Here is a 12,318-nt window from a genome sequence, read left to right on the forward strand (position 1 = left end):
ATACTTTAAAAAATGTCTTTACTTTTACACTTGTTTTAATTTTTGTAGAGACAGGCTTTGAGTTCGCTAAATCATCTGAAACCACCCCAGTACCCACTGGCGCTACAACAACAACTGCCCCAACTAGTTCCGATGCAGATGCCCCAACACCCAGACCTCGTGGCGCTGGCGCTAAACCAGCTTCACCAGTTAGAGATATTGTTGCCGGCGATATCGCACAGTGCCTCAAGAGTGATGATGCAACCAGCCTTCAGACAGACTCCGCTGAAATCTTGTCAGATTTATCATCAACTGCACCGGTACCAAAGCCACGCTTGCAAATGAAGCCAACGGACTCTTTTAAAAACTTAGCTGCTTTGGCGAGCGAACATTCGGATAGCATCAGTTTACGTAGTTTGGATATGACAGAAGATCTATCTAAAACCGATGAACCGTCTACGGAAATTTCTATCAAGTCATCACATGCACGCGATTATCCTACGACTACAACTATCACAACGACTACAACAGCTTCTGAAGATCACACCGAGTCACTAGAACCCACAAGTGAGATTTCAGTAGACGATGCCGACACAGAAAAGTCCGAACTTGTCGATGGTCGTGGGAAAACTAGTTTCTATATTGGCGAATCGAGCCGAAATATTATTGTCAAAACCACGCCTACAAAACCAGATGGTGATTTAGATGCGTCTGAGGACACAACAGCAGCTGCAGAAAATGTCGCTGAGGCTACTATCGAGGCCAAGGATATAGCGTTAATGAAGGAGGTTTCCGTCGATTCGGATGAAAGTAACGATATATTTAAGGAATATGTGACAATGAAGCGCGAAACAGGCGAAGCTGAAAGCAAAATAGTGCGACAAGGTTCCGAAACCAGAAACGATCTCTTGGAACAAGAACCGCTTAAGGAAAAGCCAACTGATGAAGACAAAGTGTCTACTACTTTTATGGTAACTGCAGAAATTTCACAGCCTTTCGCGGAAGAATTTGAAAACATTTTAAAGAAACCAGAGGCATTTGTTGATGATTCATTAACCCCGAAATCAGAGAAATTCGATTTGCAACTAGAAAAGAGCGAATGGGAGACAGCGGAGAAAGAAATTCCAGTGGATGGTAAACCTAAGGTGGTGCACTCACCACAACAGCTGAGTGAGTTGCCAAAAGCTTTGATTGATGAAGAAATGGTTGCCAGAACATTGGAAGAAGCACAGGAGTCGTTGAACGCTGCAAAGAACGAACTGAAATTCATAGTTAAGGATGGAAAATCAATTAAAGAATCGCCATCAGAATTCGAGTTTCGTTCAATATCTCAGGCATTCAGCAGCGCGGAGAAAAAGGAAAAATCTATGCCAGAAGCAGATCCCACGCCAAATGCGGCTCAACCGCAGGAGCGTGAATTCGCGGAAATGGCAGATATTTCTTCGTTTATAGGTATACCAGATACTTTGAAAGATACAACTGCACTCTCTGCATTCGAGTCAGCAAAAGAAACAACTGAGTTACTCTTTGACGGAACAACAAAGGAAACTTTGAATAAGGAAGCTGTTATGGCACACTATGCGCGTGAGATTTTCGAAGAGGTCAAGCAAGAGGGTAAAGATGAGCACGGCTCGTTGGGCTTCATATCAACCGGCACTGCAGACGATTACAGTTCGATGGAAGAGTATGCAGCCAAGGAAGAACATGCCTCCCTTGGTTTTGTATCAACAGAAACTGTTGAAGACTTCAGTTCAATGGAGGACTACTTTCAGGAAAAAATGGCCAAGGCTAGCGTAGTAACTGTAGAGGGAGGACCAGTGAGAAAATCACCAATTGAAGATACAACTGTCGGCAGCGCAACGGTTTTTTCGGAAATAAGTTCCGAACAAACAATGAAACCATTCGAGCAGGTAACACATCGCATTAAGTCAGAAAGCAGCTCAACTGATTCCACAAACAGATGGTCCGTACCGGAAATTGATCAGTCCAGTTCAAGTGAAAGCTATTATAAGAGTTTGGATAAGAACGACAGCCGTCCACTGTCGTCAGATGTAGACAACTTATTGACGCAGGGGAATTCCTCGGAATATCAAACTGCATTGGACATGTCTTCAGTAACGCGCGAAACTACTGAATATGTTAGCGCCGTTAGCACACTCCAAAGCAGCAGTGGCAAGACCATAAGCTCACACGAAAGCATGAAAAGTTTAGATTCGCAATCGGAGACATCCGCGAATTTGGGTAGTATTGATGTATCGGAATTATCGGAAACTTTGGTGGCATCCTCCACAGAACCAGATGCCTTAGAAGCTGAGGAATTGGCACGTATACGCGATTTGCGCGCTGATGATGAGGACAGCGATGACAGCCTAGAAATACAAGACTACGCCAAAAGCGAACAGCAAATGCAAAGGTCATTGATGAAACGTTCACAAGAAATGATATTTAAACCAAAGCCAGAGGAGAGTAAAACCGAGGAGCAGCAATTCGAAACAGTTACTGTCGAAGAGTTTCCTAAACCTAAGGAAGTTGAGAGAACATGGGGTTTGGCTTATCCCGTAGATGAAGGAAAACTAGACGATGTAAGAGAGCCCGAACGGCCCGAAGATATTTTACTTTATCATGGCGATATAAGACGTTCCATTGACGATTCCAAGCTAGCATCAAGTTTAGATGAAGGTAGCATACTTTCGGTCAGCATGTCGAGTACATCGAATATAGAGACTGTGGTAGAGAACTTCGAGGATATGATTGGCTCGGCCGGTTCTTCTTCCCTCACTGGCATTGAGGCTTTCGGCTTCCCACACGATGAACAGCCATCCTCCTTTTACGAGCATGAGGAAACATTTAGTATGGAAATGGAAAGCAAGGAACATTCCCCACCAGATTCAGCAGCCACAACACCACCCGGCGAGGCACGCAAGCGTGGGCACAGGCGTAGTGAAAGCACCGCAATCACTGGAGATGTTTTAAAGTCTATAACTGATAAAGAGCTGCCAGTTTTGGGCGAAAATAAGGAATCCGAAAGTGAGTCCGACACAGATCCATACGAATCCGAATATACCAGACAGTTTCGGTCGCCAAGCGAACGCAAAAACAACAAAAAGAAGAAACAGGCAGCTGCCGAAATGGATCATAGCTTCGAGCTCGAAAAGCGTCCTTTCACACCGTCACAACTTGTCGCCGAAGTGATAGTAGAGGACAGCGCCACTGAGGAGATGGAAGCCGAAGCCATTGAGGAAGAACGCCGACCATCGCAAAATATGCAAGACTATTCAGTAATACCAGACATAACAGTAACTGAAGACTTTCAAAAATCGCCAAGCCTCGAGGAAACCGCTGAAGGTTTCGAAGAGAAGTCCTTATATAAAGTAAAAACTCAAGAAGAGCTACACAAGGCCGCTGATGTACCGCTGCATGAGCAGAAACGTGCGGAAAAAAGTGAGGAAACATTTCAAAAACTAGTACAGGAGCAATATAAGCAGAAGTTGGCGGATTTGCAGCGTCCACAAGTTGGCGATAGTGATTATGATGATGATAAGGCACCAGACTCGCCAGATTCATTTGAAATGGTTGACCAACCTGATATTTCCGATGATTTTGTGATTATCGAAGAGGTAGCTAAAGAAGCCAACGAAGTGGATTTAGGTGCGAAAAGCATTCAAATTCAGCCCACAAAATACGAATCCAAGCATGATGAGGACGTTGAGAAAATTATCATAAAATCAGCACCAGCCGATCCCAAATTAGGCTCACAAATATTCCGTGATGATCTTAATTTCGAGTTCGAGGAAAGTCCGCCGACTGCGGGTAGTAGCAGCGATCCACAGGAGGAGAGTGACTCCGGCGACATGGCTACTTCAAATAAACGCTGGGTAGAAATGCAACTCACAGACACGCAATTGCGCTATCCCTACGATATCACTGGTGGCGTGTTGGAAGACATCAAAGAAGAGGATGGCGAATTCGAAGTGGGTAGTAGCCGCATTAGCAGTTTCAAAGACTCCTTTTCCAGCACACCGGAGTACGACGTCATGGCTGCAAGGCGATACTATGCACGCGGTGAACACGATGATGTTTCGATGAGTAGTTTGCAAGAATTCGAGTCGCTCGAGCAGGCTATTTCATTGGAGAACCGCAACAAAACGCATCAGGGTTCAACGGACTCCAGCAATGGTAGTTTCACGCGGCGCTATATGGTGCGCCACAGTGGCAGTGGCACAGCACAAGGCGATGATATATCCATCTCAAGTCTCAAAGAATTCGAAGGCTTGGAGAATGCCTGCATAGAAGCGCATTTGATTGAAATCAAGGCAAAAGAAGAAGCCGCACTACTCTCGCGCTCCGATGACTCGAACAAATCGAATGACAGCGATCGGGAAAATGGTGCAAGCGCTGTTGTTGTAAGCAAAGTGACACGCACTGTAACACGCACTGAAATGCTGCCGGCACAGCAGCAAAACATTGAAGCGCTGCTCAAGCAAAAGCTCGAAGAATGTGAAGGCAGAGATTCACTGGTTAAAATTGCGGAGGTGTCAACTGAACCGTTGGAGGCGAAAATAAAGCTCGATAAGCAGGATTCGGAAAAGGGAAGCGTAGACAGTTTGGAGATTAACAAAAGTCTCGATATGCGCTCGAGCAGTATTGGTAGTTTTGAAATTTCAAAAGACGCCACCACACGTTCGGATATAGACTCACTGGAAACTGATCGTAAACAACCAACACGCGAAGAAAGCATCGATTCCATGGAAAATGAGCAGTTTGATTTATTGGCAAGATTTCCAATAGCTGGAGAAACTACACTAGGCGAAGGTCTGACAACAACTACAACAACCACTACGACTACCACAGATGCAGAGGGTCATGAGCATATCGTTACGCAGACCGTAACCACAACAACAAGCACCAGTGGCAATATAACGCTAGAATTCCCCAGCGAGCAACTACCCAAGGATGTATCGACCGACTCACTTTGCATTGAACAAACCAATACCAGTTCGGCGGGCACAACTGCCACCTATCAGACCAGCGCCGGCAATTCACAAATGTCTGGCAGCGTAACAAGTTGTGCATCGAGTACACTCATGGAGGACTCCTATCCTGGAGCGCACTCCAGCTTGACATCTAGTAGCTTTTGGTCTCATGAAGAATCAACGGTTGTGGAAGATAAGAATGTCTTAGAAGAAGTGCTGCTCGAAGATGCTGAAGCGCTGAAACGTCGACAAGTACAGCAAAGATCAGATTACGATGATCAACATTAAACGATGCTCGACAGAGATGTGAGAGAGAGAGAGAAAGTGAGATAGAAGAGAAAAAACTAGCATTAAACTTCACGCATAAATAAAATACATTCTTAAGGGATTACAAGCTTTTTATACATACATCAGTGGTTAGGTAAGCACCAAAAACTTCATTGTTTCATTGCGTATCTTTACTGCATAATTATCTAAATAGTTACGAAAAAGCGATTGCAAAAAAGAGGCAGGTTTGAGTTTCTCTTGCAAGTTTTCATCGTTATGAATTTTTAATACAATTCGTTGTTTTCTTAATTAAAAAAAAAAAGAAGAAAAAATAAAAAATATGCAGTAGAGCTCAACTACGCGTAAAAACTGTAAATAAATAACAAAGGGGCCTTTTTTGGTTTGATCAGGTTTAACTATATAAGGGAGATGTATGTATGTACATTAAGGTCGTTCAAAAATTAATGCCGAGGTGGAAGTTTGAAATGTTAAGCTCTGACCACCTAGGATTTTTCTAAATGGAAAAAAGAATAGCATTTCTACGAAAAAGTGTTTTCCCCATATAAAATACATGGAAAACTTCATGGTCCTTGAGGCAGTTCGAAATAACATATTAAATCGGAAGAAGAGACATGTATTTAGATGGCCTACGCATTACCGAACATTTCCTTTTTGGATACTTTTTCTATGAAAGCCACTTGGCTATCGATGAAAGCAGTGACTTTAACGGCTGTAAATGTTCTATTTTGTAGTGGACTAGCTGCTTTCTCTATAGCATATGTATGTAGTACATACATCTCTGTTTAGAAGACGCTGCAGTCGGTTGGCGGGCCAACAATCTTTGTTTTGATTACTTTAAGCATTTCATTTAAGAATCTTATAGACCAAAAAGAGCCAGAGGAGAGTATGACTCCCTGGGAATCGTCTTTGGTAATTATTTTCCTCACAGGTCCTGTGATTATAATCAGTTGAGCTGATAACTCTGCTCTGAAGCATGAAGTCAATCCGCACATTATTGAAGGTTCCTTCATTGTCTAGGAAGCCAATCCAGGTCTGTTCCTTGAATTCTAATGAGTCATGGATAGTATTAAAAATTGTTGTGCTTTTCTTTATTTTTGGTGCTTTTTTTTAGTTTGAAGACACCAAATCAGTAAATATTAACAAAAAAGGGGGCAAAATTTATAGCAATCGTAAGTTTTGTAAGAAACTTTACAAAAATCGAAATAAAATCATGTCACAATGACAATCATAAGCGAGAGAGCATATGTTTACCAACAATATATGTGGCAGCACTTTCAATCATTCCAAAATTACATTCGGTAATTCCTCATTGCTGGGACCAGGAATCGCCCTTTAGCCCTCCGAACCTTTTGTAAAAAACCCACTATGCGCCAGTGGATAATACGCTCAAATAGGTTAGGTTAGGTTAGGTTACGGTGGTTGTCACTCCGCACGGAACGGCAAAGAGAGACACACTTAAGCCATTTTGACCCATTGTGATGCCACCATGAACGAGCTCTTGTTCCGTTCCCTTAGTTTCCTAAATGCTCAAATAAGACACAATAAAAAGGAAAATCAAATTTCGTTATGTTTCAGGTGTTAGGCGGCCGGAAAGAAAAGTTCTTTATGTTCCTTTAGTTCACAAGATCATAAGAGATNGTAAAAAGGAAAATCAAATTTCGTTATGTTTCAGGTGTTAGGCGGTCGGAAAGAAAAGTTCTTTATGTTCCTTTAGTTCACAAGATCATAAGAGATTGCAGTGTAGATTTAAACTACTACATAGTTCATGAAACTTCATATCTGGTTTTTGCTTTCGTTTGATAAGAATTGTAGAAAAATTAAGCAAAGCGAAGAAAATTTCAACATTTAAACAGTTAGGAAAAGTTAATAAATTTTGCGAAACGGCAATGCTGGACACAGTGGCTAATTAGAAAATAAGAACAAGAATCTTAACGTCGCCTGTACGAAAATATTTAAATTTATAGAAAACAGAGTAAATTCGACCGTCGAGCAAATAACATTGATTTTTATTAATTCGAATCGGCATCCCTACGATACAATTGTTCGTGCATACAAAGTCCATTAAACACTCCAATAAAAGTTTGGTGCTTTTTTCGAGAAAAACGCGATGTTTTCTTGGGTTTTAGTGCTTTTTTAAATTCAAAACTTGGCAATGCTGGTATTAAAAACCTCGTGCAGTGCGCTTTCCACAGATCTACCCTAGGGTATGCTTGTTGCGCTTTTCGTGTGGATGACAGTACATTCCCTTGCCCACTGGTAGGTCATATAGGCGTTTCAACGTCTTTTGAATAATATAAGCAGGAACGGTTCAAGCCCTGGTCAAAAGGTTTTATCTTAAGAACGGTCGCCCCTCTGACATGGAAAACAGCTCCTCATAAAAATACAATCGCCGTTCGGAGTCGGCGTAAAACTGTAGGTCCCTCCACTTTGTGTGCCAACATCAAGGCGCACGCTACAAATCGGAGGAGAAGCTCGGCCAAACACTAACGTATGTGTAAGCGCCAATTTATTATTATTATTATTATTATGCAGGATTTATTAGCTTAAAGTCCCTCATGAATACCCCCACCTCCCTCCAAATTAAGCACCTTGATAAAAAAAAAAGTTAAATGAGGTTGCAATCTGCCACATGAGTGTAGCAAGAAGGCAGTTCATCCCATCCCTGTTTTGAAGGGATACAAAGCATTGATGGCTTAAGCTACCTTCACCATATCCGCGACGTCTGAGTCAGCTAAGCTCGGCACATCCCGGCTAGAGTCCATTCAAGATCCGTCTGCTCTCTAAATACTGGTCAGACATCGAACCTGGTTAGTATACTTCTTAACCTTGACGCCTCAGACCTTCCAAGATACGTCTAGATCTAGAGTCACATTGGACCAAGCTAGTATCTTTTGGAGCCACGGACACCGCATTTGTGGTCTCAAAAGCTGCACAGATCTGCTGCCAAGAATCCTTCTTTGCTTGTCCTATTTTTTCAGTCCTTTTGGCCTAGACTACATTTGGTTTTGTGGAAAAGTTTTCGTGGTGTCGGTATACATAATTTGATCGCGATATAGTTTTAAATACTTGGTCTAAACAATTATCTGCCCTATTTCATTTCGTCTAGCTTTCACTTTTTTCGAAGATTATTTAATCAAACGAATAACGGAAAAGATAAAAATCTGCTAAAGATAAACGAATTGATAGGAGCTAAAATTATAATACACCCCACGTCAAAATTATAAGCGCACCACATATTTTTTTTTAATACTGTACAATTTTTGTAACTTGGATTTATACGGTTTTTTGTTAAAGAATAAACTATATTAAAATAACTACTAAAATAAAATAACAAAAAAAAATACAAACTGTTAAAACTTGTCGATATGTTTTGCGACCATAATTATGACGCGGGTGTATATAATTAAAGCCTATTTTCACTTTAAGGGGTTAAACCAAAGCGTATTCTTGAAGTATACAGGGTGTCCTAGACCATCCGTCCACCCCCTCTAAAATAGAGGTAAATTTTTTTGATATAATAACGCAAACATTTTTTTAATTAGACATATATACATATATACATGCACGTTTTTATTACAGATTCAGATTCTGAGTATAAAAATGCGTAACTTTTGCTTGACGTTTTTTTTTCGGAAGTGCCTTTTTCAACCTCTAAATGACCTTCGAACTTTAACTCGTTCTGGACTTCTTCAATGAGCGAAAAAAATTAATTACCAAGTCGAGGATGCTGTATCCTTTGGTCGTATTACCGACTTCTGGTTTCGACCGGAAGTGGGTTAAACTGACCAGAAGTCCATTTGTTTAAATGGGATATACATATTTTTACCACAGATTCGAATTCTGCCCATAAAAGTTCATATCTTTAGTCGGAAACTTTTTTTTTGGTTTCGACCGGAAGTGGATCAAACTAACCGGAAATCCATTTTTTCAAATAAGATATACATGTTTTACTACAGATTTGGATTCTATGGACCAAAAATACCCAAGTTTTGTTTGAATCATTTTTCTCAGAAGTGCCTTTTTCAACACTTTTCAGCGAGAGACCAGGACGAGTTAAGGTTCGAACGTCATTTAGAAGTTTAGAAAGGCACTTCCGAGAAAAAAGTGTAATAAAAAAAATACGTATTTTTATCCTTAGAATTAGAATCTGTAGTAAAAACATACACGCGTAATAAAAAAAGGACTTCCGGTCAGTTTAATCCACTTCCGGTCCAAACCGGAAAAAACTTTCCGACAAACGGTTTGAACTTACATATGTGGGTAGAATTCGAATCTGTGATAAAAATATGTATATCGCATTTAACTAAATGGACTTCCGGTCAGTTTAACCCACTTTCGATCGAAACCGGAAGATAGAGCATCCCCGACTTGGTAATTGATATTTTTTCGTTGTCCAATAAAAATATTTGCATCTTTCTTTAGAATCCGAATATATAGTAAAAACATGTATATCTAATTTGAAAAAATGGACTTCCGGTCAGTTTAACTCATTTCCGGTCGAAACCGGAAGTCGCTAATACCACCAAAAGATAGAGCATTCACGATTTAGTAGGTAAAATTTTTGAGGTTTTGAATAAAAAATATTTCTCACAATTTTAGAAGGGCTGGACGGGTGGTTTAGAACACCTAGTATATACATACACTGCCGGAACAAAGTATTAGCACAGCAAATTTTTCACAATATATGCAACAATTTTTAGTCTAATATTTTTCCGCCAATTTTGTATAAAAATATGGTTCATTCAACAACAAAAAGCATAAAAATAAATTCCAAAACTTTGTGCAAAATTCGCAAATTTTCAACTTTTTAATCAGATTTTTTTTTTGAGTATGCAGTTTTGGAGCCCATTAAATTCTAGTAAAAAAAAACAATTTCGGAGTTAGTCAAAAATCGCGTTGATTTTTGATTTTTTTTTGTTTTGTTGAAGGTGTTTTGCATTTTTTCCATATAAAGTATTTTAGAAAAATTTTTTGTATGGAAGAGACTGCATGAAAAAAATTGCCAAAAATCAACGGTAATTCCTAGCCACTTAAAACTTGCACTTTACTATAATAAAATTGATTGGGCTGAAACCTGCATACTAAAAAAAATTCTAAAAAATCTGATTAAAAAATTGAAAATTTGCTGAATTTTCGCGAGTTTTGCACAAAGTTTAGGAATTATATTTTTATGTTTTTTGTTGTAGAACGAACTATATTTTTATACGAAATTAGTTGCATATATTGTGAAAAATTTGCTGTGCCAATACTTTGCTCCGGCAGTGTACATGTAATTTTGAAAAAAATTAAATTTCTTAAATAAGCAAATAATTTTAAAAACTTTGATTCAGAACATACACATACATATATAGCTTATTTACTAAAAAACTATCATTACTAAAAAAAAACAAATGTTCCAGGAGACGCGTTTAAAGTTTTCAATTTACTCCCAAAATGTAGAAAAAAAGCGTATTGTCTTCTGAAGCATAATATACCGAGTAATCCCGTATCATTTGATATTTTTTATTTTTTTTTTTTAATTATGACAGTTTTTTAGTAATTGAACGATAAAAACGATCAATTTATAAAATACATCCATTAACAATTCAACTGAATTTTTTGTTTTAAATAAAACGAAACCATCTTTTTTTTTCTTTTACAGATTTAAATAAATAAATGAAAATTCATGCTTCGTTAATGGTGAACCAACATCGCCAAAGGCTGGGAGATTTCGATTAACAAAAATATACATACATATTTACATACTGCATACTTCAAATACATTCCCTATACTTAGTAAACTGATACATTGCATTTTAAAAATTATCGACGCATCGAAATTTATGAAATACACGGTGAACTATGAACTATGTAATTCCAGTCTTCACTTAAAACACGTTTTTTTAGTAAAACCAAAAAAAAAAAAATGATAAGCATTATCAAAAATATGAATCCACACAAATACCAACGCGTTTGCCATGCGAACTAGTTATTGTTAAATAAAATTTGTTTTGGGTAGATAACAAATTATCCTGTATATTTTGGCTTAAAAGTAAATGTGACCCTTTAAGTGTCTATTATCTATAAAATGTAATGACTTTCGTTAATTGGCTTTAACCTTTCAAATGTATCCGAACTTCTTAGAAAACCTATGCACTAAATATGTATGTCGTTAAGTTAATTGTGTGTACTGTACTTTTTTAAGAACTATCAACAATTTTCTACATTACATTGATACATTGATTAAAACAAATGTGAAACGCGGTTAAAGATATTATTTATTGTGTTAGTGTGGAAATTTTGCGAGGCAGTAGTTTAGCGGTCGCTGTAAAGAATTTAATATTTTTTAAAAATGATTTAAATACACTAGTCAGTCGTATGTAGTAGTTTAGTTTAAGCAGCTTCAATGGGATACATGCATACATATTTGCTTGAAAACGTGTATGATGCCTTAACAAATATGCAAAAAAAAATATATTAAATAAATAAAAAAAATGTTTAAAATAAAAAAAATATATAACATGCTTTTAAAGTGACTTTGTCTTTTTCATTTTTTAATCCAAAGGAGCAAATAAAGCCTAAGCATTTTAATAATTTATATTTAATATTTACATTAAACTTAACTTAAGTACAATATTGAAAATATTTATGTAATAAAGCACATACATCCATCAAAAGAAATAATAGCAAGCATACCAAAAGTAAAATGCAAGCATGTATTACCATTTATTATTAGTCGAAAACTTATTGCAAAGTAAATATTAATACAAAACAAAATGCATTTCCTATCAGTGCATGAGAGGACACAGCATAAATGTGTATTTGTAATGCAACACACATGCCTACGATTAACCAAATAAAAGCTTAATCATATAAAAATAAACTGATTGTTGTTTGGTTTTGCCGTCGAAATGCAATTAGGTATGTATTTTTGGACTTTCAGACATTTTCTGCTGCAGCGTAGCATCCATCCGTAACAACTTCCAACTTCCCCCAAGAGTTTTTAGGGAATGATGCTGGAGTGACAGTCCTTGACCAGATACGAGTTTGGGTCGTTCCGTTTACGTAGACCCGAGTGTCGTGACTACGATCTTATTTG

General features: G+C 38.3%; 1 protein-coding gene across 8 annotated transcripts in view; it reads left to right on the plus strand.

The window, feature by feature from the left end:
• The window catches only part of LOC108362798 (platelet binding protein GspB-like), a 47,371-nt gene extending 35,273 nt beyond the window's left edge, over nt 1-12,098 (plus strand). For all 8 annotated transcript variants that reach the window (XM_017615940.1, XM_017615943.1, XM_017615939.1 and 5 more), the window contains 2 exons: nt 49-5,373; nt 10,882-12,098. In XM_017615940.1, coding sequence (XP_017471429.1) covers nt 49-5,240 — 5,192 coding nt within the window. In that variant the 3' untranslated portion in view covers nt 5,241-5,373; nt 10,882-12,098. The remainder of the gene's footprint in view (nt 1-48; nt 5,374-10,881) is intronic.
• Nucleotides 12,099-12,318: the final 220 nt, after the last annotated feature.

The sequence above is a fragment of the Rhagoletis zephyria genome, unplaced genomic scaffold (assembly GCF_001687245.7).
Source record: "Rhagoletis zephyria isolate East Lansing unplaced genomic scaffold, Rhagoletis_zephyria_1.1 Rzeph_scaffold_01105, whole genome shotgun sequence".
Taxonomy (NCBI): Eukaryota; Metazoa; Arthropoda; class Insecta; order Diptera; family Tephritidae; genus Rhagoletis; species Rhagoletis zephyria.